This window comes from Grammomys surdaster, unplaced genomic scaffold (assembly GCF_004785775.1).
Source record: "Grammomys surdaster isolate TR1022 unplaced genomic scaffold, NIH_TR_1.0 125742, whole genome shotgun sequence".
Taxonomy (NCBI): domain Eukaryota; kingdom Metazoa; phylum Chordata; class Mammalia; order Rodentia; family Muridae; genus Grammomys; species Grammomys surdaster.
Window position 1 is genome coordinate 1351325 of NW_021620574.1, and position 26711 is coordinate 1378035.

General features: G+C 46.7%; 2 protein-coding genes and 1 long non-coding RNA gene across 4 annotated transcripts in view; 2 read left to right on the plus strand and 1 right to left on the minus strand.

Annotated features, from left to right (window-relative positions):
• LOC114639518 (tubulin alpha-1B chain) overlaps positions 1-19425 on the plus strand; it is a 25554-nt gene extending 6129 nt beyond the window's left edge. Inside the window, exons 1-4 of one of the 2 annotated variants that reach the window (XM_028788281.1) lie at positions 16364-16461; positions 17602-17824; positions 17963-18111; positions 18285-19425. In XM_028788281.1, the coding sequence (XP_028644114.1) occupies positions 16459-16461; positions 17602-17824; positions 17963-18111; positions 18285-19265 (1356 nt within the window). In that variant the 5' untranslated portion in view covers positions 16364-16458 and the 3' untranslated portion in view covers positions 19266-19425. Of the gene's footprint in view, positions 1-16363; positions 16462-17601; positions 17825-17962; positions 18112-18284 lie in introns of those variants that run through there. The other variant, XM_028788282.1, reaches the window with a different exon arrangement.
• On the minus strand, positions 6660-12990 carry LOC114639520. Its single transcript, XR_003714017.1, has 3 exons — positions 12941-12990; positions 8201-8424; positions 6660-7768 (listed from the first exon to the last, which is right to left on the minus strand). It is a non-coding gene; the product is annotated as an uncharacterized LOC114639520 (long non-coding RNA).
• LOC114639519 (developmental pluripotency-associated protein 5A-like) lies at positions 13352-14125 on the plus strand. Its single transcript, XM_028788284.1, has 2 exons — positions 13352-13438; positions 13870-14125. Exons 1-2 carry the CDS (start codon positions 13415-13417, stop codon positions 14101-14103), a joined length of 258 nt encoding a protein of 85 aa, XP_028644117.1. The 5' UTR covers positions 13352-13414; the 3' UTR covers positions 14104-14125.
• Positions 19426-26711: the final 7286 nt, after the last annotated feature.

Here is a 26711-nt window from a genome sequence, read left to right on the forward strand (position 1 = left end):
CATCCAGTTTGTAGACTGGTGTCCCACTGGCTTCAAGGTTGGCATTAATTACCAGCCTCCCACTGTGGTACCTGGTGGTGACCTGGCCAAGGTCCAGAGAGCTGTGTGCATGCTGAGCAACACCACAGCCATTGCTGAGGCCTGGGCCCGCCTAGATCACAAGTTTGATCTGATGTATGCCAAGCGTGCCTTTGTGCACTGGTATGTGGGTGAGGGCATGGAGGAGGGAGAGTTCTCTGAGGCCCGTGAGGACATGGCTGCCCTGGAGAAGGATTATGAGGAGGTTGGTGTGGATTCTGTGGAAGGTGAGGGTGAGGAAGAAGGAGAGGAATACTAAATTAAATGTCACAAGGTGCTGCTTTCACAGGGATGTTTATTCTGTTCCAACATAGAAAGTCGTGGTCTGATCAGTTAATTTGTATGTGGCAATGTGTGCTTTCATACGGTTACTGACTTATGGTTTAAATATGAAGGATTTGTCAGAGACGCAAGTCGTCCACTTCACTGATGGATTTTAAATAAAATACTCCCTGTCTTAAAAGTTGTCTTGTGTTCTGTATTTGGGTATGTCCCAGCTTTCATGCTTTGGCTGAAATCAACAGCATGACCAAAAGAGACCCGGGAAGGAAAGGGTTTATTCAATCTTACTGTCCATGAAGGGGAGCTGGGGGAGGGGCTGAGGCAGGAGCTGAAAAGGGCAATGAAGGAGTGGGGCTTCCTGGCTTGTGCCATGCTGTACTCTTTTTGCAGTTTATCTGACCCAGGACCACCTGCTCAGGGTGGCGCCACCCACTATGGACCCAGCCTTCCCAGGCCAATCATTAACCAAGAAAATTCTCCCAAAGACTTAATTACAGGCTAATGTAATGGAGGCACCTTCTCTTGCCGTTTAACTGCACACTTTGTGAAGGTGACAGATTACCACTATAGGGTATGAAAATTCAGTACCTTAAGATGAAAGAACAATAAAAAAGATTTTGTGGTTCAGGCCTGGGAAGCAGAGGCAGGAGGATTAAATGGTCCAGCTACTATATAACAAACTGCAGACCAGCTTGGGCTACATGAGACCTTTTCATAAAAAATGGTTGGAAAATAGAATATGTACATATACACATACATACATATATAAATGCCCTGCATGTTGGCATATTCCTTTAATCCCGGTACTCAGGAGGCAGAGGGAGATCTGTGAGTTTGAGGCCAGCCCACTCTACATAGCAAGCAAGGTCCAGGCCATCCAGGGTTGCAAATAAGACGGGCCTTTAAATACAAATAATATCGAGGCCAGCCTGGTCTACAGAGTGAGTTCCAGGACAGCTCGGGCTATAAGAGAAACCCTTTTTCGAAAAACCAAAATAAATAAATAAAAATAAATAAATAAATAAATAAAAATACAAATAATAGAACTGTTGTTTCTAGTTGATGTTTGCACTAGTTATTTTAAAGTTATCTTAGTGTATTAAACCATATGATCCAAAATATATTTGTAAGTATTACCACAAGGGAGAAGGAAGGAAATAGCTAATGGGGAGTACAAGACAGTGACTGAGAAGGAAGTGTGGCACACCAGAATGAAAATGCATCACAGGGGCAGATCTCAGTGAGGTCAAGGCCAGCCTGGTCTACATAGCAAGTTCCAGGACCCGCAGAGCCGTTAGGAAGAGAAACTTTGTCTCAAACAAACAAACAAACAAAGCTAGAAAGAAAATGCCATCACAGAGATTAAAGCAAAAAAAAAAAAAATACTGGTTTTAGTATTTATATTTCACATCATTAAAATTACTTAAAATGGGAGGTTGTTTTGTTTTCTAACAGGCCGGGCTAGATAGCAACCCTGCTAGATAGCACAAGCTATCCTCGAACTTTAGGTGTTGAAAGTAGCTAGTTTAAGGTCAGAATCTTTCAGTTAACTGCTGATGGTATGCCACGAACAGAGAAAATAGTGACTTGTAAATGTGTCCTGGGGTTCTGTCAGCTGCTTTTCATGCTACCTGGACAGCTACCTTGGTAGGTGTGTCGTCCCACATCCCACATGCTTCTGTCTCCGCTGTCCAAATTTCCCAAAAGATGCCTGTTCTCCAAGCAAGTGCCTCCTACATTTGACCTAGATAGTTAATCTTTTTCCCAAACCCATCTTTTGCTGAATATCAGGTTGAAAGCCTAATGAATGTAGTCAATCTAATGTGTTAATTAAATCTGAATAACTCTCTAAGGATATCCCTTTTGTAATACGGGCCAATAAACTCAAAGAAGAAAAGTAATGTGGAATATTGCAGGCAGCAGCATCAGCTCAACTCCCAAACAGCTAGGTTTACAAATTACTTTTCTGCATTTTGTGTGCTCGGGGCTGTGAGGCACAGGTCCGGGCAGCAGTGTGGAAGGCGGAGTTCCCTCCTTCCGCTGTGTGGCTCCAGGGATGGATCAGGTCGCTGACATCTTCATCTGCTGAGCCGGCACACCGATTAGAAGTAGTTTTAGATTGAGCGTTTCTTTAGAAACCGAGCCCTGAGGCCAGTCCAGCTGGGCAGAAGAGCCCTCTGTCTGGAACAGTCTTACATTTCTTTCTGCTCTTAGTGGAAACAAATTATATTTTTTGTATCAGCTGCTCTTTTTATTTGACATTGCCAGTTAAGGGGATGTAAATGGTAAACGTAGTTACTCAAATGCCCTGTAGTGGATCCACTGCTGAGTCCTGAAGCTCCAGTAAATAGTTGGGCTTCCCCCCCCCCCCTCTCTTCGAGACAGGGTTTCTCTGTATAGCCCTGGCTGCCCTGGAACTCACTCTGTAGACCAGACTGGCCTCGAACTCAGAAATCCACCTGCCTCTGCCTCCTAAGTGCTGGAATTAAAGGTGTGCACCACCACTGTCCGGCTCTCTCTCTCTCTCTCTCTCTCTCTCTCTCTCTCTCTCTCTCTCTCTCTCTCTCTCTCTCCTTTTGTATATGAGTACACTGTACCTGTCTTCAGACACATCAATCAGAAGAATGCATCAGATCCTATTACAGATAGTTGTGAGCCACCATGTGGTTGCTGTGAATTGAACTCAGGATCTCTGGAAGAACAGGCAGTGCTCTTAACTGCTGAGCCATTTCTCCTGCCCTTGTTTTTTTTTTTTGTTTTTTTGTTTTTTTAATATGGGGTCTCACTATGTAGCCTTGGCTATCTGGAGTCTCACTGTGCAGAGCTCTCTCCCTCTTGAGTAACTGGCATTAAAATCTTGTGCCACCAAGACTGGCCCAAAGGCTAGTTGTGAACTCACAGTTATAGAAATGGCCTTGGTTAAAATCAGTTATCACAGAACAGAAGAGAGAGATATGAGTTCAAGGGCCATCGAGATGGCTCAGCAGGTAAAGGTGTCTGTCTGTCACCTCATCTGACCAGCTAAATTCTATCTTCAGGATCCACATGGTGGCAGGCAAGGACTGAGTCCTGACAGTTGTCCTCTGACCTCTGCCTCCTCCCCGTACATACTCGAACAGAAAGAATTAAAACGAAATGTAATGAGTCTGGACATGGTGGCACTTGCCTTTAATCTCTGTGAGTTCAGGTACAGCCTGGTCTACCTAGTGAATTCAGGACAGATAGGGCTATCTAGGGAAGAGACCCTGTCTCAATAAAAGAAAGTAAAAATAAAACAAAACATAAAGTGTAACAAAAACAGGCTTACCAGATGAAAGAAAGGGATTTGTAGAGGAGCAAGATCTTCAGGGCTGGAAGGGAGGGGGTGTGAGAAGAGAGGATTAAAGGAATTAGAATGTATTATATACAAAGGTGACATGGTTAAAGGACAGCCTAAGTGCTAAGTGGCACTCCTCTGAGAAGCCCCCATACAAACACTCTTGGATGTGCTTTACTTTTTGTGAGACCCTGTACTTTAAATCTCCTTTTACTAAATTCCAGCTCTGCTTTAAAAACAAAACAATCTTAGCCAGGTGTGGTGGACGTGCATTTAGTTCCAGCACCAGGGAGGCAGAGGCAGGGCGAATTCTGTAGGTTCCAGGATAGCATTGGTTGTTACAAGAGAAACAGTATCTCAAAAAAAAAAAAAAAAAAGAAAGAAAGAAAGAAAGAAAAAGGTAAGAACAAATGAAAAGCAGTTTTAATTTTTTTTTCCTCTTTTGCTTTGTGGTTGTTGCTTTTTTTGAGACAGGGTCCTACTATGAAGCCTGGAGCTAGCTACCCTGGAGCTTGCTGTGTAGACAACACTGGTTTTGAACTCACAGAGACTCATCTGTCTCTGCCTCCTGAATGCTGGGATTAAAGGCATGTGCTATCATGCCTGGTAAGAACCATTATTAATTAACAGCAAGTAAACAGGTTTTGTTTGTTTGTTTTGAAGCTGCATATGGAGGGGCACATCTTTAATCCCAGCAAGTGTGTGGCAGAAGCAGGTGAATCTCTGTGAGTTCAAGACCAGTGTAGTCTATATAACACTTATAGGCCGGCCAGAGTTACATGGTGAGACCATCTCGACACAAAACAAAACAATATCAACAATGAAAATTTGGTATAACTGAAGTTTGAGTTTAATGTGTCAACAAATGTAACACAGCATAAGCAGCAGGCTGAAGTGAAGTGTGGCAGACACGCCTATGATCTCAGCACACGGATGTGGCAGCAGAGGGCAGCCTGGTCTACAGAGTGAGTTCCAGGACAGCCAGGGCTATACAGAGAAACCCTGTCTCAAAAAACAAAAAAAAAAAAAAAAATATTTTTTTATTTCATGTATGTGAGTACACTGTTGTCATCTTTAAACACATCAGAAGAGGGCATCGGATCCCATTACAGATGGTTGTGAGCCACCATGTGGTTGCTGGGAATTGAACTCAGGTCCTCTGGAAGAGCAGTCAGTGCTCTTAATCACTGAGCCATCTCTCCAGCTCCACAGTTGGTTTTTTGTTTGTTTGTTTGTTTGTTTGTTTGTTGGTGCTGGGGATCTGATTCCAAGTCCTCATATTCACACAGCAAGCACGTTAGCCACACCCTCTCAGCCCCACTTCTGACTTTTAATACCACACTGTACTGCATAAATAGGTACAGTTATCACATATCTACTAAGAATTTAGCCTGCTAATTGCAGAATGTCGGGTACAGGAGGATTGCCTCAAGCTCAAGGCTAGGCTGAGCTACATAGAGAGTTCCAGGTCAACGAAACGAGACCAGTCTCAGAACAAATCAAAGGCGAATTGCAAAAGGGGGCTGGAGAGATGGTTCAGCAGATTCAAATTTACTGAAATGTACTGTAATCTCATTGGATCCCTGCGGCTTGCTTGATGGCTAGTCAGTCTAGTTGAATCAATGAACTCCTGGTTCAGTAAGAGGCCCTATCTCAAAAACTAAGGTAAGAAAGGCCTGATGCAGGCCTTTAAACCCAGAACTCTGGACTCGGAGACAGGTGGGTCTCTGTAAGTTTCAGGCCTCTGTGTGTGTGTGTGTGTGTATGTGTAGGGAGGGGTAGAGGGAGAAGGGAACCTGAGTGTGTGTGCACAAACACACACACACACACACACACCACACCACATGCACACAGGAGCCTACAGAGGTCAGGTCCCTTGGAAGCAGTTACAGGCCGTTGCGGGCAGCCCTGTAGGCGGTTATGGGCAGCCCTGTAGGTGCTGGGAACCAATCTCCTCAGAGCAATAATTTCTCTTAATCATTAAGCCAACTTTCTGGTTCCATGAGATGCCTTCTTAAACATACTTGTGTGGACACACGCTCGAGTGTGCACACACACTCACACATGTACTCCTGCGAGCACCTGAATGCACACGGGTAACACACATACACAAAGAAGAAAGTAATTGGGAAAAAAAAAAAAAAAAAAATCACAGTGTATAAACTTCAGTAAATGTCTTCCTCACTGGCCACTCCCACATCTTGACTGTGGTTCCAGGGTAAAGGGGTACTGGTTTATACTGTAATTTTGATTTGGAATATCCCTAAATGGTTTAGTGCCCTAGATCCACAGTATAGGGAAATAGTATTGTAGTGTCAGGGAAATATTAATGGTACACACACACACAAACACACACATACACACAAAACAAAAAACCAGACAGGAGCTAATCTGATGCAACTCACAGCAAGGTCTTTATTCTATTTGAGCTAGCTTGGAACACCCCTCCCCCTCCCTGCCCCAACACACTGCCAACACGAAGGATGGTTTTGGTGGTGTGGGAGCCCCGAATGTCTATCATGGCAAGACTTTATAGTAAGCAGCAAGTGGGGGTTGAACGTGTAAGCATCTCATTGGAAAGCTATTGTGGTCTTTAATATAATTGGCTGGTGCTGGGAGTCATATCCTAAACTTAACTTCTGCTCCCCTCTGCATGGGTGGTCATGGGTGGTCGTTAGACAGAGGGTGGGCTTGAAACCTGGGGGTGCAGGTTTGAAGGGGAAATAACCTGGAGAGACTGGTCTTGTTGAGGGTGTAACCTGGAGACACTGGTCTTGTTGAGGATTAGCCTAGAGACTGGAGTTAGGCTCAGGTTTTGTAGGGGGGCAACTTGGAAACTAATGCTAGGTACCAGCCTGTTAAGTTTACCTGAGTTCAAACTTAGGTCAGGTTCTCTAAAATGGAGTCTGAATTTAAAAGATTTGGTCTATCAGTACAAACTTAACAGGTGGGGCTGGATAAGGTGTTTTTAATGTTTCATTAGTGTGTGTGTGTGTGTGTGTGTGTGTGTGTGTGAGTTGCTCTTGCAGAGGAAGTCCCAGCGTGAGCAGCACCAACCAGCTAGGCTCCCCTACCTGTCCCAATATGCCAACCAGAGACAAATGACAGTGAGAGAGCAGGGGAGATACATTTAACTGACCCACTGGGAAGGAACAAACTTTAGGCTCATCAGAGGAAGAACTGAGGCTAGGAGTAACCAGTACGAGAATTAAGCCATCTTGGTGAAGGGATAGCCCGTCTATCAGCTTAGCTCCAGTCCAGCAGGGCGGCTGACAAACTGTTAATCTGCATCACTAGCTTCTACAGGATGATTGTTTTTGCTCCAGAGTGCAGCTTTGCCCTTGTTAAGTAACTATGTGAGGCATGGGAGAGCGGTGGTGGGTGCGGTGGGGGGAGGGGCTGGCTGATGGTTTACATTTCTGGAATCCAGCCGACTGTAGGTTTAAGGCAAGGACTTAGCTTCCTGCCTTCAGCTCTGTGGCTCTAGTCAGGAGCCAACAGTGTGTAACAAAGTATCTTCTAAATAACTGTTCCAATTCCTCTCTTGTGTTTGAATACTCAATCTCGAGGGAACTGGAGTATCTGCTAACCTGGCTTTCCAGGTTTCTTGGCCTGGTGATAAGCTAATACATGAGAAGGAGACAGAGTGTGATGGCTGAAGCATATGCACAAACAAAAAGTACTAATTACAGGAGGTAGAAACATCAAAAGAATTTTACTGTCCAATTTTGTATGTTAAAAGTCTAGGTGCAGCCAGGTAGTGGTGGCACATGCCTTTAATCCCAGCACTTCAGAGACTGAGACAGATGGATCTCTGTGAGTTCGAGGCCAGCTTGGTCTACAAAGAGAGTTCTAGGACAGCCTGTGCTACACACAGAAACCCTGGCGGGGGGGCAGGGGGGCGAGCCTGGCCCTTTTAGCAGATGCCCAAATAATTCAAATGACCTCAGATTTTCTCAAGAGTCCAAAGACAAGGCCTGTTAGACAAACAGTAGATACTCAAATAGTTCAAAAGAACCCCAGAGCAAAAGAGACAGTATTTCAGGGCAAATGGCAGATGTCCAAACAGCTCCAAAGGGCCTCCAAGCTGACCTGAAACAACAAGGACAAGCAAGTTAGGGAATTTAAGTCAGTCTCTCGAGCCCACAGAGCAGGGACACTTGTCCCTCTGCTTTATCAAATGAGAGAGCAGTAATCTCTGCCCAAGTCAAAAGAAAAGAGAAAGTCCCTGTAACAAAAGTGACTCCAAGATCTCTATGGGAGCGTTTGATCCTTCCCATTCTTTTTTTTTTTTTTTTTTTTTTTTTTTTGGTTTTTCGAGACAGGGTTTCTCTGAGTAGCCCTGGCTGTCCTGGAACTCACTCTGTAGACCAGGCTAGCCTCGAACTCTCGAACTCAGAAATCCGCCTGCCTCTGCCTCCCAAGTGCTGGGATTAAAGGCGTGCGCCACCACCGCCCGGCCTTTTCCCATTCTTTTATGGTTACCTGTAACTAAGGACTGAGACCCCATGGTTTGTGACTCACCCAAGGCGTAAGTGGAGTTTTAGAACAGAAGCCTCAGCTCCAGCAGCCCTAAGGAGCCAGGCTTGACCACTCAGCCCAAGGTAACCGTCAAAGCTGGGGATAACAGTGTGGATCAGGGAAAGGAGATTCCATCATCCTGGAGCCCGGGGGCACACGTAAAGGGAGCCCAGTAACTCCAAGTTCATCTTCAAGGTACTGATACAAGCTCAGCTTTAAGCAAAGATCTGGAGCAGGAAGAAAGATATATTCAGAATTAATAGTTCTAGTTAGGGACTCAGGCTGAAGAGATGGTTCAGTGGTTAAGAGCTTTGGCTGCTCTTCCAGAGGACCCAGGTTCAAGTCCCAGCACCCCTACATAGCAGCTCGCAACTGTCTGTAATTCCAGTTTCCAGGTGATCTGACACAGAGACACATAGGCAAAACACCAATACACATTACAAACAAACAAAAAAAAGAGTCGTGGTCAGGGGTCCTGTCCATCCCTGTCTCTGCTCCAGTCCTGCAAGACAGCCGACCAGCTGCTAATCTCCTCTTTTGTTATGAATCATTACTTTTGCTGCCAGGATGTTGCTCTACCCTCATCTCCCCTGGTGTTTGTGGGATGGTCTTCCAAGGCTTCCAAGGCAGAGTTCCAAGGACCTCAAGTGACTGCAGTTTTAGGACAATGACGCATCTCGGTGCCTTCAGCCTTGTGAGTCACCGTTTTTTGTAGCCGAAGCTGTGTCTAAGTGCTTGAAGCACTTGACTGCGTGCCAAATCCAGGTCAAGCCCTTTAAGATGCCTGGAGCTTTGTTCTCCTTCTTTTAAAAGCGAGCCACCCTGCAAAGAAGCTCCAGCTAGATTACCAATGGATAAAAGAATGTGTGGAGGGAAAGAAAGGTGATGTGGAAAAGAACTGCCCTATCGCATCCAACAGGGGACCAGAGCCCAAGGTATCTGCCACTCTAGACCTCCCAGTTGATGCCAGACGACACAAGGAATCAAGAACATTTTCCTACTCATGAATAGCTGTTTTAAGTAAGTTCTGAGGGTGAGTAGTTACAAACACAGGACAGGTAACAGAAAAGGGCTTACACACGTGTGTGGAGAAGACAAATACACTGGTGTAACATATATTCCAAAAAATTAGACCCACTAATGAAAATTATCTAGAAAGCATCTCTCAAACAATGTTTTATTAATATCATGCTTATGTTTTATTTTGAGGGTTTTTGCTTAGTTTTTGTTTTGCATAGTCTTGGGCCAGGGTGTCGAGGCAGATGCCTTTAAACTTTAAGCATTTGGGAGGCAGAGACAGGTGAATCTCTGTGAGTTCAAGGCCAACCTTGTCTACATAGTGAGTTCCAAGATACCCAGGACTATCTAAAAACAAAAACCCTAAGTCTCACTAAGTAGTCCTTGCTGGCCTAGAACTGTGTAACCGGCCTACAACTGTGTAACTGGCCTGACCTTGAACAAATATCCATCCTCCTGCTTCTGCTTTCTCGGACACTGGTATGACAGGTGTGAGCTACACTGGTGAATCTCCATTAGCTCCAAATCACAGGGACACACCCCACCACACCAAATTCCTAAACAAACTTTCTTCTACAATAGGAAATTCAGAGGTAGGCAGCCTGTGGCCATGAAGTACTGTAGAAATATCTCTTATATTCTATTTTTTTTGTTTGTTTGTTTTTGTTTTTCGAGACAGGGTTTCTCTGTGTAGCCCTGGCTGTCCTGGAACTCACTCTGTAGACCAGGCTGGCCTCGAACTCAGAAATCTGCCTGCCTCTGCCTCCCAAGTGCTGGGATTAAAGGCATGCGCCACCACCGCCCGGCGAAATATCTCTTATATTCTAAAAGACAGGAACATTTGCTGGACCTCATAGCCAACATTCATAATACCCCTTGAGGTGTGTTGTGCTGTGAACTCAGCCAGTTTAGCCTGAGAACAATGGAACAATTGAACTTTTTTTTGCCTTGTATTTCCAAAGCAATTATATTTTACAACCTAAAACTTCTGTTGCCTCTGATCTGTGTGTGAGTGTGTGTTAATAAATCCTGAAAACAGCAAATAGGCAAAAAGCAACTTTGTGAAACAAATATCCACCATAAATGCTGAAGCAACACAAAGATGTTGCTTGATAACATTTGTTATCTGGTTCGGTGACTTCATTCATTGTAAACTTCTTAAAGATGTCTATGAAGTACCCTCCATTCCTTTCCCATGTGATGCTTTCTGTGCTGGTCAATAAAAGCAAAGGCAAAGCACTTTATTAGGAATTACACAGGAGGGGCTGGTGAGATGGCTCAGCGGTTAAGAGTACTGATTGCCCTTCCAGAGGTCCTGAGTTCAATTCCCAGCAACCACATGGTGGCTCACAACCATCTGTAATGGGATCTGATGCCCCCGTCTGGTGTATCTCAAGACAGTGACAGTATACTCGTATACATAAAATAAATCTAAAAAAAAAAAAAAAAGGAAACACACAGGAGGACAGACACCAGACAGCACTCAGGACAGACAGAGGACACAGGAGACACAGGAAGAACCGAGCAAAGAATTCAACTCTGGGCTCACTCTTGGTTAATGTCACCAAGGGGAAATGCTTTGATTCCTCCTATTGTGTCACCAACACATTACTGGTGAGTCTGAGTTTATTGCTAACGTACTTAGTCAATACAACAGACCAAGGCTTCTGTAGCTTGGTAATGTCACGGGGACCCATGTTCTGTCTTCTTCCATCGATAGCATGTGACTTAGGGTTGCCTTGCGCTCAAGGTTGTCAGTGACCCACATTCTAGGCAAGGGGAAACATGTGTGTGTTAGGAACAGTTTTCTTTTCGTTCTCTGTTGTTGAGACAGAGATCTACCTCCCTTCGCCTCCCTCCTAAGTGCTGGCCACCCACCTCGCCCTCAAAACTGTCTGATAAATGCCTTCCACTAAGCACTGACACAGACATGGCCAATATAGCTGCAATGGGAACTGGAACCTTACTCCTCACAAAATTAGGGCTCTGTTATTAAGGAAGGAAGACTAAGAACAATCAGTGTGTATGCGTGTGCATGCATGCATGTGTGTGTGTTTATATGGGTGCAAACACATGTGCATCTGTTCAGGAGGTCAGAGGTCTACAGAGGGGATCTTCTTCAGTTTCTATTTTTGTCCTCTCTCTCTCTCCCCCCCCCCCCTCTTTCTCTCTCTCTCTCTCTCTCTCTCTGGTGACAGGGTCAGGGGTGTCTCTACATAGCCCTGCCTGTCACGGAACTCACTCTGTAGCCCAAGCTGGCCTCTGCCTCTTGAGTGCTGGGATCAGAGGCACACACCACTATGACTGGCCACTACCTTTCTTTTTACTTTTTAATTCTGTGTTTGTGTGTGCCTCCATGTGGGTATACGCACATGAATGCGGTGCCCTTGAAGGTAGAGGCATCGGATCTCCTGGAGCTGAAGTTAACAGGCGGTTGTGAGCCACCTGATAGAGTGTAGGGAACTGAATTCAAGCTTTCTCAACCACTGAGCCATCTCCCCGGCCCTACCACAGTATTTTCTTAGGCAAGGGTTTCTCACTGAACATAAGAGCTCATAGATTCAGTTAGTATGGCTACCCAGAGAGCACCAGGATACTTCTCCCTCAGTTCCTGCTTTCCACACTGGGGGTCTCAGATGCACACTACCAGGGCCAGCTTTGACATGGTTAGTAGACAGAGCTCAGGTCCTCACAGTTGAGTGACAGACACTTTGCTCACTGGGCATCTCCCAAGCCCGTGTGTTTTACTTCACTGGGGCTGTATTATATTTTATATATTTAAAACACATATTTAGAGAGTCTGTGCATTTGTGAGGGGGTTGCACATGCAAACTGTGCAAGGGGTCTCCAGGAGTGCAGCTTCTGTGGGACTTCCCCTAGACTGTGGTGACCTTTTCGGAGATGCAACTTCTTCGGTACACCAATGTTTGGAGTGCCTAGCAAAAGTAGCTTGTGGCAGCCAGGAAGTAAAAGACAGGAAGACAAGGACCCACACTCTAGTATCCACTTCTAAGTCACACCCCTACCCCAGTGAGATTTCCTTCCATCAGGTCCTATCTCCTAAAAGTTCTACTACTACCCAGTGGTACTGCTGGCTGGGAATCATACCTTCAACACATGGACGACAACTAGGAGACACTCAAGATCTAAGCCACAGAAAGCATTTAATCAGCCTTCTTCCCATGCTTTCCAGATGAGAGAAAGGGAGTCGGTGGTCATTCCTGAGGGATAAATTAGAACAAACTCTTCCTCTCTCAACCCTTGCCTTCCTGGCCTCCTCTTTCAGAACTGAACCTGGTTTTGACCAATGGGATATAAAAAAGAAGCCATTTTGGGGAGTTTTTCCTTCCCTGTTAGTGTCACCGCCGTTTATTCTGAGAAACGGGAACTTACCACACTGCCTAAGCTGGTCTCAAACTTACTATCTTCCTGCCCCAGCCTTCTATCGAACCGAGATTAAAAGTATGTACCAAGCCAGGCAGTGGTGGCAGAAGCCTTTAATGCCAGCACTTGGGAGGCAGAGGCAAGTGGATCTCCAAATTCAAGGCTAGTCCGGTTTATAGAGTGAATTCTGGGACAGCCAGAGCTACATAGTGAGACCCTGTCTTAAAAAAAAAAAAATCCCCAAAAATGTGTGTGCCTGTCTTAGTTAGGGTTTTACTGCCGTGAACAGACACTATGACCAAGGAATCTCCTATAAAGGACATTTAATTGGGGCTGGCTTACAGGTTCAGAGGTTCAGTCCATTATCATCAAGGCAGGAGCATGGAGGTGTCCAGGCAGGCATGAAGGAGGAGGAGCTGAGAGTTCTACTTCTCCTTCCAAAGGCAAACAGGAGACTGCCTTCCGCGTGGTTAGGAGGAGGGTCTCATTGCCCACCCCTAGTGACACACTTCCTCCAAAAGGCCACACCCACTGCAACAAGGCCACACCTCCTAACAGTGTCATTCCCTGGGCCAAGCATCTTCCAACCACAGTGTCACTTTTAAGTGACTTAGAAGTGGCTGAGATAGGCCTCCAATGATGAGACCTCCTGCTTGTCACAAGGGTACCCACATGACACGGGATGACTCAGCATGACTCGGCACAAGGGAGATGGTGGGGATGCTGGTACTTTCTCTATCACTTCTACAGTATCTCTTCTATTTCACCGGTGCCTCACGGTGCTGTGTCTGACTGGCTCAGAGGCATGACAAGGACATGCTCCCCGCTGCTCTCAGAGAAGTAGGATTAAAACTTGCAGTTGCCATGTAGTTAGTTGTGTGTTTGTGTGCCACTCATATGCCCGATGTGCTTGGAGGCCAGGGGGCACTAGACTTCCTGGAACCAGAATTACAGATGGTTGTGAGCCACCATGTGAATGCTGGGAACTGAACCTGGGTCCTCTGCAAGAGCAACAGGTGCTCTTAACCACTGAGCCAAGTCTTCAGTCCCAGCAGTTTTAAATTATAATGGTGAATGTGAAAATAAAATTGTTAGGTCTTAGTTAAAATAATCATCATCATCATTTAATCCCAGCACTCCGGAGGTAGAGAAGACAGATCTCTGAGTTCAAGGCCAGGGTGCTCTATAGTTGTGGCTACACATAAAAACATAGTCTCCAAGAAGTATTGCGAGTCAACACGCTGGTGCTAAACTCTCTGTTCGGCCCACAGGGATCTCGAATGCCTCACATCGAGCAGGTGAGCCGGGTCACGTTTGAGCTGAAGACGCTGGAATCTTCTGATCTTACCGAGATCTTAATTTATGGCTCTGAACAAAAGAAGTTTCGGACTAAATGGATGCTTCAGTCCATGGCTGACAGGTACCGCCTGCGCCAGGAAAGAGGCATGCTCAAGCTGGAGGAAGGCACGAAGGTCCTGGAACTAGACCAGTGTTCCAAGAAGTGAAGCAAGTCATTGTGACTCCCACCTGGACACAAGCTGTGGCTGGCCAGTGTTTGGTTCTGACATGAGTTGGTTTTTGTTTGTTTGTTTTCGTTTGTGGTTTTTTGAGACAGGGTTTCTCTGTGTAGTCCTGGCTGTCCTGGAATTCACTCTGTAGACCAGGCTGGCCTCGGACTCAGAAATCCACCTCCCTCTGCCTCCCAAGTGCTGGGATTAAAGGTGTGCGCCACCACTGCCCGGCTGAAACATAGTTTTCAAAAAACAAAAGTCACCTCCTGAGGGGCTGAAGATGGTCTCACTGGTGGTGGAATGCTTGTTGCCCTAGGAAGCATTTTAAGGCCCTGTGTTTAATCCCTAGCACTGCACAAAGACACGGTGCCCCACACCTGTAACCCCAGTGTGGTTTGAATATGCTTAGCACAGAGAGTGGCAGTAATAGGAGGTGTGGCCTTGTTGGAGGAAATGTGGGGGTGGCTTTCAGACCCTCCTCTTAGCTGCCTGGAAGATAGTCTTCTGTTTACCTTCAGAACAAGTCATAGAAAGCTCCTTCTCCAGCACCATGCCTGCCTGGATGCTGCCATTTTCCCACCATGATGACAACAGACTGAACCTCTGAACCTGTAAGCCAGCCCCAATGAAATGTCCTTTATAAGAGTTGCCTTGGTCTTGGTGTCTCTTCACAGCCGTGAAATCCTAAGACATCCAGCACTAGGAAAGTGGAGGCAGGAGGATCAGCAGTTTAGTATCGTTCCCTGGCCACAGACCAAGCGAGAGACCCAATCTCCACAAATAAAAGTGAATGAAGCTGAGAATTAACTCTTACCTATAACCCCGATCCTTGAATGTTTGAGGTAGAGATCAACTTTAGGGGTTTTGTTTTAAATTTATCACACTTAGCAATTTATGTTTGGCTGTATTTCTGTTTCCCACCTTGTTCGCTTGTTTTTGATACATGGTTTCACTGACCTGGAACTAGTCCAGAAAGGCTAGTCTGGCTAGCCACTAAGCCTCTGTCTCTGCAGCACTGGCAATACAACCACGAGCCACCATGACTGTCCCACACGCCAGTTGGGTTCTGGGGAATCAAGCTCAGGTCCTAACTGAATCATTTCCTCGGCCCCCAAATCACCCACATGGTATCTGCTGAAGCACTACCAGATCCTCCTCTTCTAACACCAGGCATCTGCTCCTTCTCCTAATTAACCGGCCAAGGCATTCCTTTACAGTGACTCCTGGAATTCTGTTTAACTGCACCTGACTAAAGGCGCCTGAGGATCTGAAAGGGGGCGTTCTCAGGCTGCACAGCTGCGAAGGATCTGTGCTCCGTGCTGTCGCTGCCAGGAGGACATTTTGAATAGTTTGGTAATTACACTGTGTTTCTATGAGGACAATTTTAAAGCCACACGTTAGCCCCGATCACCTTATGAATAGTGGTTTGCGGTCCTGAAATAAATTCGGGGGTAGTATATAATCTGGTACTTAACGCCAAGCAATCCTTTTAGGAAACTTACATAGCACGAGAAATCCCTAATATGCTTCTGTGAGACATTTTCCTTCCAGGTTCGCCTCACTTGTTCAATTTAACTACGATTTAAATGTTTTAGAAATCTTTTGAAAGAGTCCTTACTTGGGTTATTCCAGGCTAAAGCCGGGGCCTAGTCTGCCCTTATTTTAACAAGCTCAATATTCCGTGCTTAGCTACTACCATCCTTTGGGTGATTCAAAATGCTTCCAGTACTTGATACCCTTAGTTTTGAGAACCAGTCATTATAATAGATCAAGCATGGCTACTCGCCTTCATAAGGGCCTTTCACAGCAGGTAAGTACAGAATGCACAGCCTTTAAAGGAAGCAAAGAGCAAGGTAAAACTCACTCATCCAGTGTGGCCACGTGAATATAATCAACTGAGCTATCCGGACCTCAAGCATATTAGGATGCTGCTTCACCTTTAAAACTGCGGACACGCCAAGTCCCAGGGCTCGCCCACATGGAGCGAGTCTCCCCCTGGTCGCCTCTGCGGCAGTACCCGCCGCCGCCCCGCATTGCAGCGGCGCGCCCCTGTCTGCAGCATGGCGCGCGCCCCGGCGGCCACTCCGCCCCGCGGGCCCACGCGAGGAGGGGGCTCGGAGCCGAGCCCGCCTCTGCGGCGGTCAGGTCTGGCGCCCATTGGACGCGGCTGGCCCGGGGAGGGACGGTGACCAGCGGCCGCGCCCGCCCCTCCCCAGTTGCTACTTAAGAAGCCCGGGCGCCGGCGCCTCCGCCTCATTGCGTTACTTACCTCGACTCTTAGTTGTCGGGAACGGTAACCGTGACCCGGTGTCTGCTTCTATCACCCTCGCCTTCTAACCCGTAGCGATCATGGTGAGTGTGGGTCGGTGTGTGGAGGGGAGGGGGAGATGGAGAAGAGGAAGGAGCTCGCCCGGGGCTGTGATCGAGGGGTGCGCGTGCAGGAGAGCTTGGGGCCCATGCTGCTGGGGACCACCCTGGTTTGGGGGAGAAGGGCCACTCTGATCTCCCTGGAATTCGGTCTCCCAGACATCACACCCTGCCCAAACATGCAGCATGGCGCTTTCAGACTGCAGTCTTCCCGCCCGGGCCCTTCCCCCACCCTTCCCTTGCTTGCTGCTTGGCGGGCGCGCGCGCGGCTTTTCCCCCCCTCCCAACCCCCCGCCCTCACTTCCTCTTTCGGGAGAAAAGGCGGGGGCGGGAAGGCGCCGGAGACAAAAGACGCATGCGCAGCCGTTACATTCCCGCCTGAGAGCGGCGGGAACAGCCTCCGCAGTGTGCGCGTGCGCGCTGAGCCACTGCGGGTCTAATTCGTTTAGGGTGTGTCCCCAAGTGGATCCGGGTTTTGAGCTGATGGTCAAACATAGAATCGCCACCATTCTAAACCAGCAGTTACAGAGTTCCAACCTCAGCCGCGACCTTTTTGCTTTTAATGAAAGCAATAGGAAGTATGGGGAATATTTCCTCAACTGTATTCCGCAAATCGTAGTTTTCCAAAGGCAAGGAGTTCAACTGTCTCCAGTTGGAAATTTGTGTGGGGCCAGATGATGACATTGAAGTGTTTTGAGGGTCCAGAAATCGGATCTGGGCAGTTGATAATCCCTTGCTGAACCAGGGCGGATGTGGAGGAGCTGAGCTCTGTGCCTACAAATAGAGGAGGCTGAAAACCAACAGCCTGCAGGCCGCAGGAGATGCATGCTCTGAAAATTCCTCCCTTGTCACATTCCGCAGAGCCCTGCCCCTTGTCCCAGCAGCTAGGCACCTCCCCTCCCTGCTCCAGCCACGTGCTTCCTAAGTCTAGAATTGTTCGGGAATCTGGACACCGGAGCAAAAGCAGAACTCAAAGGTCTTAATATATTGGTTTTCAAGAAGAGAAAACAGTAACCACGCCTAGGTGTGGAATGTGGCCGAATTTGTAACATTGTACTACGAAGAACTCCAGTTACTTGAGACATTGCTTATAGATGTTTTTCTTCTCTTCCTTCCCTTCCACAGCGTGAGTGCATCTCCATCCACGTTGGCCAGGCTGGTGTCCAGATCGGCAATGCCTGCTGGGAGCTCTACTGCCTGGAACATGGCATCCAGCCCGATGGCCAGATGCCAAGTGACAAGACCATTGGGGGAGGAGATGACTCCTTCAACACCTTCTTCAGTGAGACAGGGGCTGGCAAGCACGTGCCCCGGGCAGTGTTTGTAGACCTGGAACCTACAGTTATCGGTAAGCTGGCTGGGGGCTCCCTTCCCTGAGGCATTCCTTCTTGATCACATACTCAGAATCTCTCTGTAGATCCAGAAGGGTGAGTGAGCCTGTGAGGGTCCTTGGTTGGTGGGTGGCTGATGTCTTCCCCTTTTCCAGATGAAGTTCGCACTGGCACCTACCGCCAGCTCTTCCACCCTGAGCAGCTCATCACAGGCAAGGAGGATGCTGCCAATAACTATGCCCGTGGCCACTACACCATTGGCAAGGAGATCATTGACCTTGTCTTGGACAGAATTCGCAAGCTGGTAAATGCCATATATGGATGGTTTTAAAATGGAATGGGAGGGTGCCTCGGTATCTGTCAAAATATGTCAAGTTTTTTCTATCAGGTAGATAGGGTTCCCAACCTAAAGGACTTGCAAATAGTGCTAAGAGTATGCCCTCCTGATAAAACATTACATTTCCTTTTCTCTCACAGGCTGACCAGTGCACGGGTCTCCAGGGCTTCTTGGTTTTCCACAGCTTTGGCGGGGGCACTGGCTCTGGGTTCACCTCCCTGCTGATGGAGCGGCTCTCTGTTGATTACGGAAAGAAGTCCAAGCTGGAGTTCTCCATCTACCCAGCCCCCCAGGTTTCCACTGCTGTGGTTGAGCCCTACAATTCCATCCTCACCACCCACACCACCCTGGAGCACTCTGATTGTGCCTTCATGGTAGACAATGAAGCCATCTATGACATCTGTCGTAGAAACCTCGACATTGAGCGCCCAACCTACACTAACCTTAACCGCCTTATTAGTCAGATTGTCTCTTCCATCACTGCTTCCCTCAGATTTGATGGGGCCCTGAATGTTGATCTGACAGAATTCCAGACCAACCTGGTACCCTACCCTCGCATCCACTTCCCTCTGGCCACCTATGCCCCTGTCATCTCTGCTGAGAAAGCCTACCATGAGCAGCTCTCTGTAGCAGAGATCACCAATGCCTGCTTTGAGCCAGCCAACCAGATGGTGAAATGTGACCCTCGCCATGGTAAATACATGGCTTGCTGCCTGCTGTACCGAGGTGATGTGGTCCCCAAAGATGTCAATGCTGCCATTGCCACCATCAAAACCAAGCGCAGCATCCAGTTTGTAGACTGGTGTCCCACTGGCTTCAAGGTTGGCATTAATTACCAGCCTCCCACTGTGGTACCTGGTGGTGACCTGGCCAAGGTCCAGAGAGCTGTGTGCATGCTGAGCAACACCACAGCCATTGCTGAGGCCTGGGCCCGCCTAGATCACAAGTTTGATCTGATGTATGCCAAGCGTGCCTTTGTGCACTGGTATGTGGGTGAGGGCATGGAGGAGGGAGAGTTCTCTGAGGCCCGTGAGGACATGGCTGCCCTGGAGAAGGATTATGAGGAGGTTGGTGTGGATTCTGTGGAGGGTGAGGGTGAGGAAGAAGGAGAGGAATACTAAGTCCATTCCTCCAGCCCCCGTATCATGTCAAACTCCAGCTCTAGCATTAGCCGCAGGCACTGATGCTTCTGTGCTGTTTCCATTCTGTGATCATGTCTTCTCCATGTGTGTACCTCTCAGTTTTCCATGATGTCTCAAAGTAAAAGCTTTAAGAAAACAATTTTCTGTATACTCTTTATTTATCCCAGATGAGCCTAGGCCTGCACCTCCAATTTTAATCCCCCGTGATAGTAATTATAGGTGAATCGGTGATTCATTGCTTCTTGTGTACTAGGGAAGCACTAGCCTAAGTCTCTGACATCACCTCTGATTCCACACTACATAAAGCATTGCCAAGATGTCAAATGGTCCTTCAGGCTGGTTGTGGTGCATTCATTCCTTCAGTGCCTTCGTTGGGTCCAGCCCAGCCAGGCTAACTTTGAGCTTGGAGGGAAGGAGTGAGAGTTGTGAACTGTAAACACCTTGGTGGTGGTATGAAGGCCCTGATTTCACTTTGCAGACTAGGGTTTACCCTAATCCTGCATGAGGGTGTTAGGGAAGTTGAGTCTCACCCTTAGTGCTAAGGAGAGGTCTACAGGGGTACTGCATTACAGAGTGTGGGAGCATTGGTAAATGTTAGTCCATTTACACGACTATGCGTGAGGATATTTGAACAAAAGGCCTCAGACAAGGCAAGTGACGAAACTGCTGATATACTTTTATCTTGCCATGTCTGTTACCTGTATAGTCCTGTTATCCAGTTGGTATGTAGCCCAGGGCTGCTTTTGCCTCCCAAGTGTGGGATTAAAGGCCAGAAATAAAAGCCAGAGGGTCAGGAATACAAGGGGCTGCCCTGAGCTCCAATGACCCTGTCCCAAGAAAAGCAAACAAGTATGGCAGCTTATGCTGGTGCTGAATAAGCAGAGAAGATCCCCTTGTGCTTGTGAACCAGTAAGTCAAGCCCCACATCCCAGTGAGAGATTCTCAAAAAAACAATGTACAAGCTAACAGATGGCCTAGCAGAGCACAGTTCTTTTGCAAAGGACCCAAAGTCACCCAAGCACCAGCAACTGTTGGCTTCCTATCTCCAGCTCCAGGGATATCTGACCCCAGTGCCTTCTGGCACCTGCACGTTATCCATATGTGTACATATAATAAAAGTCGACACCCCAAAACAAGGTGGGCCGCTCCTGAGAAACAACGTTGAGGTTGCCCTCTGGCCTCACATGCTCCCACACATGCATAAAGAACATCTACGCCAGGCAGTGGTGGCGCACGCCTGTAATCCCAGCACTTGGGCGGCAGAGGCAGGCAGATTTCTGAGCTCGAGACCAGCCTAGTCTACAGAGTGAGTTCCAGGACAGCCGGGGCTACACAGAAACCCCGTCTCAAAAAAAAAAAAAAAAAAAAAAACAAACAAAAAAACCCAACTCCTGTCACACCGGGACTACAAAGACCCTGTCTCAAAGCAACAACTCTGGGGATGCAGAAGTGCATTTGTAGCTTAGTTTGGTAGAATGTTTGCCCAGCATTCATGAAGCCCTGGGTTTGGTCCCCAGCACAGCATTCATCCTGGCATGGTGGCTGAGGCCTATAATCTCAGTACTCAAGAGGTGGAGGCAGGAAGATCAGACAGAAGTTGTTCAGGGTGCAGTGCCTGTGGCCCACAGAAGGCTGCAAAATTATTATGTCATGATTATTTCCCTTTTAAGCCTGGTTTGTTGTAGTTGCTGTTTGGGGGTTTTGTTTGTTTTTGGTTTTCGAGACAGGGTTTCTCTTTGAAGTCCTGGCTATCCAGCTCTGTATACCAGGCTAGCCTCCTGCCTCTGACTAAATGCTGAGATTAAAGGCATCTGCCACTACACCCTGGCTTTTTTTTTTTTTTTTTATGGTAGTCCTTCTGCCTCAGCTTCCCAAATACTAGGCTTACAGGAAAGTACAAGCGTCCGTGGCCATCTTAAGATCCGTATTGTTTATAGTCAATGTGCATTTTAAAGGTTTATAAAACGCACACACTCTCCTTCCAGCTCCCAGTCTCTTTAAGCCCTTCTGGAGAAGAGGAGTCCCAAAGGGTTAGGGGTCGAACTGGGAATTGGCTCTTGTTTTGTCATGAAGCCCCAGTACCTTCTGGGCCTACTTCTTCCTTTGCACTGCAGATTTCCATCATGCCTTGCTCTGTTACAGGAGTTAACAGGACCCTGTTAGGTGGTCCCTTCTTCCACCATGTGGATTCTGGGGATCAAACTTAGGTGGTCAAACCTGGCATCTCATAAGCCTTAACATTTGCAAGAAACAAAATCAAAACAACAATGAAACAACAACAAAACCCCACCATGCTAAAATCGGCTCAGGGCTTGGCGTTCCTCACTTTTCCCCAGAGGTCACTGTTAAAATGGGAGGACTCCAGTTACTCATCTCACAGATGACAGATTTAATTGGCAAGCAAGGAAGGAGATGATACTACAGCTTTGGGCCCTGCCCTAAATATTGCCTGTTACAGTATTAGAGCGAATACGGGTCTTTCAGCCTTAAGGGGGATCCACGCTGCGATCCACGGCAGATATTCAGAGTAAAAGACTTCATCAAGGAAGGCAGGAAGAACATTTCAGTCTGAGCAGGCAGAATGAGAAGAATCATTCCCTCCCGTTCCCATAAAATGCCTAGCAAATTCCTTAATGCCCTGCAGGTGGCACCACCGACAAGGCGTTCTCTGTCCAGGAGCGCCAAGCCAAGCCTTGTGAACTCTGTCTGCCCTTGCCATCACCTTGAAGGTAAGGCTCAAAAAAAAAAAAATGTAACAAACAGGAAGTGACCCAAGAGGCATGGCTAGCATTCACCAGCTTGTCGAATTTTGTTCTGACAATTACTGGAGGAAGCTGTGCTTGGTGTTCCATCAGTGTGAATCAGGCAGCCACAGGCAACCTCATACCTAAGAAGTTCCTTGACCTGAGACCCAACTCCTCCAATCCTACTCCAGGACAATAGGAAAAAAAAAAAAAAGCTTTGAGGTCAACACATTTGGGGTTAACTAGAACAACTAAGGAAGAGAGGAAGAGAATGTTGCTACATTAAACTAAACTCAATACTGATACAAAGAATTAATCACTGATGGTCATCTCTAGGCTGCTACTGTTCACATTATGTTGCTAAAACTAGCTTCTTCCCCTCTGCCACTCCCAAGTGACAGCTTGCTGGATGCCACTGTGTTCAAACATTCAGAGTGAGAGTTTAAACGAGGAAGGCAAAGTTGCTGGGTGGTATTGTGGTACGTGCCTTTTATCTCAGGGTGTGTGAGGCAGGGGCAGGTAGATGGATCTCTGAATTCCAGGCCAGCTTGATCTATGGGTTCCAGAAGGACTCCCAGGGCTACACAGAGAAACCCTGTCTTGAATACTGAAAAGCCAAAAGCAAAAACAAAAAGCAACAAAACAAAAAGGAAATGCAGGCAGAGTCATAGCCATCATCTTTGTGTGTGTGTGTATGTGTGTGTGTTTGTAGGAGTGTGTTTCCAGGGTCTTGTGCATGCAAGGCAGTCGTTCTGACAACTGAGCTATATTCCCAGCCCTTCTTTGTCTTTTTATTGGCACTGAGGATGCAACTCAGGGCCTCGTGCAAACCAAGCAGGCGCTCTTGCACTGAACCAAATATGAAATGAAAATAGGTTTAATCCAAATGGAGAGTTTCTGACCACATCATTTAAAGAAAAGGAAGGGGTGTGTGCTCACGATCCAAGCACTTAATCCTCTGAGGCAGAAGAAACAGTCTGAGAATACTGGGACAGTGCAAAGCATGGGCCTTTCTTCTGTGCTCACAGGTACTTTTTTTTTTTTTCATTTTTCCAGACAATGTTTCTCTGAATAGCCCCCGGCTGTTCTGGAACTCACTCTGTAGACCAGGCTGGCCTTGAACTCAGATCTGCCTCCCTCTGCCTCCTGAGTGCAGGTTTAAAGCTGTGCTCTACCACAACCACTTGGTGCTCAACTTTGAAGCTTAGAGGAGGTAGAAATCCCTTTGGGGGGTCTGGAGAGATAGTGTTATCAAATGTAGGGGGTCACATCCCGTGCCCCAAGTCAGGTGCCACCTGTCCTCAGTAGGCCAGTAAAAGAGCCATATTAACAGTGGGAAGCAGAGTGAGGAGATTCACTGAGTGGAGCTCTTGGCTAGTTCAGTCTACACAGGAAGACCTAGTCACAAAAGAAACTCTAAGCTATTGGGCTGAGGATTAGGCTGCAGGTTGATGCCAGACTCAGCTACTTTTCCTAGGAGATCTTTTAAGTTCCTTCTGTTGTAGCTTGAATTTACACTGTACAGTTCTGATCTGACTAATTGTATTGACACATTTTGTCTTTTTTCTTTTCTTTTTCCCTAGCCCTGGCTATCTGGAATAGCTAGGTAAACCACGTCACAAAGATTGGCTGGCCTCTGCCTCCCCAGTGCTATGAGTAAAGGCATACAACAGGTCACCTGATTTGCATTTTACTATTTATTTATTTAGATACAGGGCTTCTCTGTGTAGTCCTGGTTGCTTTGGAAGTTGCTCTGTAGACCAGGCTGGCATTGAACTCATAAAGATCCATCTGCCTCTGCCTCCTGAGCATGAGTGCTGGGATTAAAGATGTGTGCTACCACTGCCTAGCTCTGAATTATTTTTATTATATCATCCTCAAATTTTATTTTCGTTGGGTATGTAAGTTTGAAGCCAGCCTAGGCAACATATTCTAGGCTAGCTAGAGTTACATAGTAAAACCCTTTCTCAAAATAAACAAACAAACAAAGTGTGCATGTGCCTAAGGCCATGCCAGAAGGTCTCCTAGGACTACAGTTACAGGTAGTTAGTTGTAAGCTGCCATGTAGGTGCTTGGAACTCAAGCCAGGTCCTCTGTGAGAGCAACAAGTGCTCTGAACTGCTGAGCCATCTCTGTAGTCTTTGGTATTTTGCCTTCTAAAGTTCACTTCAGGCCAGATGTAGTGTTTGTTGTATTTCCATAATTCCAGCACTAGAATGAGACCTTGTCTCAAAAGAAATAAACAAGGTTCAAGTCAGTTCTCTGTATCTCTGTGTGGTAGATTTTAAGTTTATACTCAGATTCCATAATAATGAGTGCCTGTAAGGATCTGAGGCAGGAGGACCTCCATGAGTTTGAAGAGGATAGCTTAGACTACATAGTTCATTTCTAACCAGCCTGGGATACAGAGTAGAGCCCTGACTTAAAACAAAAAAGTGGCCGGGCGGTGGTGGCGCACACCTTTAATCCCAGCACTTGGGAGGCAGAGGCAGGTGGATTTCTGAGTTTGAGGCCAGCCTGGTCTACAGAGTGAGTTCCAGGGCAGCCAAGGCAACACAGAGAAACCCTGTCTTGAAAAACCAAAAAAAGAGAAAAAAAAGAAAAAAGAAAAAAAAAGTGAGGTCTGGAGAGCTGGATTATAGATCAGTGGTGGAGTGTTTACCTAGCATGCAGTAGGACCTGGATTTGATCCCCAGCACAGACTGAGAAAAAAAAATCTATGAGATAAAGTGAAGTATAGCTCAGGACAACAGACTGGTAGACTCAGAACTCAAATCTTTTGATTACTAGTAATGCTATTTTGTTTTCTTACTATGTTTGCAAATGTTTGTCCTCAGGTATTCACAGAATGTTAAAAACTAAGAAAATCACCTTGTTCAGGACAAACATGATTCTTTCTCTAGAGGAGTCTATATGGGAAAAGGCCAGCAAATTAATGTAAACAAGGGAAGCGTAACTATAGCAACTTCTGTTAACACGGGAAGACAGGTGGCTTGGGCTGGTGAAATAGCGTAGCCTGGAAAGGCACCAAATCTCAAGACTTGAGTGTGAGCCCCAAGACCCACATGATAGGAGGAGGAGCCCGTTCCCGGAAGTTGTTCTCTGACCTCCATACTTTACAGTGCCAGGAATGTGCCTGGACACATATACACAAACAATTTAAAAATGAAAAAGTAGGTGCTTTAGATAAGGTGGTGAGGGGAAATACTCTGAGCTTTAACATTTAAAGCAGGAGATTATCGGAGGGAAAAGATCAGAAGTTTCAAGGCCATCCTGGGCCAGGCAGAAGTGAGCAGATAAAGGAAACAACAAATCCAGAGTCCTGAGGTCAGAAAGGGTGTGGCAAGGCCCACTAAGGACAGATAGAAGGCCAGAATGAAGACAACACTGGGTTACAGTAAAGAGGGCCTAGACCACAGATACAAAATCTGAGCCGACAAAATACATAGAAAATCTGGCAAGGTGTATGTGATGTGGGTTGTGGACCAGGGCACACATCCCAGCCCACCCAGAGATCCATTGATCTGCGTTCCCTGTTCTGGTGGAGTTTTGTTTGTTTGTTTGTTTTTGAGACAGGGTTTTCTCTGTGTAGCACTGGCTATCCTGGAACTTGCCCTGTAGACCAGGCTGGCCTCTGACTCAGATCTCTCTTTAAGAAACATTCTGGGCTAATGTGTAGGTGGGCGGTAGAGTGCTTGCAATATTCACTCACAAGACCCTTTGTTTAATCTCCAGCATCACACACACACACACACACACACACACACACACACACACACACACATATACACACACGAGGTGGAGGGGAGGAAGTGGTGTGAAATCAAACGCCATGGTTGGGATTTGTTTAAAAAAAGATGGATACAAATCAAACCGAAGCCTCTCTCTATTGTTCGACCTGTGAGGGCCATGGAGAGGGCTTTAGGACAGATGAATCTCTTCACCCCATCAACGTGGCATACTTTACTACTAATTTGTTTTTAAAACATTTTTATTGCCAGGCAGTGGTGGCGCATGCCTTTAATCCCAGCACTTGGGAGGCAGAGGCAGGCGGATTTGAGGCCAGCCTGGTCTACAGAGTGAGTTCCAGGATACCTAGGGCTACACAGAGAAACCCTGTCTCGAAAAAAACTAATATATATATGTATATGTATATGTGCGTGTATATATATATATTTTAATCATAAGCGAGAGAGAGAGAGAGAGAGAGAGAGCACACACGTGCACATGGACTCCCCCTAGAGCTGAAGTTACAGGTAGCTATGAGCTGTACAATGTGGGTGATAAGAATCCAGCTCAGGTCCTTTGCAAAAGCAGTGTATGCTCTTAAGCTCTGAGCTGCCTCTGCAGCCCTCTCTCTAAAATTAATTAATTAATTAATCAACTAAGGAGTGGGTACTTATTAATCAATTAATCAATTAAGACAGAGTCTCTCTCTATAGCCCTAAATGGCCTCACACTCTCTGAGATTTGATTGTCTTGTCTCAGTAGTGCTGGGATTAGGGCTGGAGAGATGGCTCAGTGGTTAAGAGCACTGACAGCTCTTTCAGAGGTCCTGAGTTCAATTCCCAACAACCACATGGTAGCTCACAATCATCTGGAATGGGATCTGATGCCCTCTTCTCGTGTGTCTGAAGAGAGCAATGGTGTACTCATATACATAAAATAAATAAATCTTTTT

Excerpts from the sequence above, each read along its gene's own strand:
- LOC114639519 (XM_028788284.1), top strand. The coding sequence starts at position 13,415 with ATGCTCCCCGCTGCTCTCAGAGAA. Across the intron at positions 13,439-13,869 it reads TCCCCGCTGCTCTCAGAGAA|GGATCTCGAATGCCTCACAT; the intron begins GTAGGATTAAAA and ends TTCGGCCCACAG.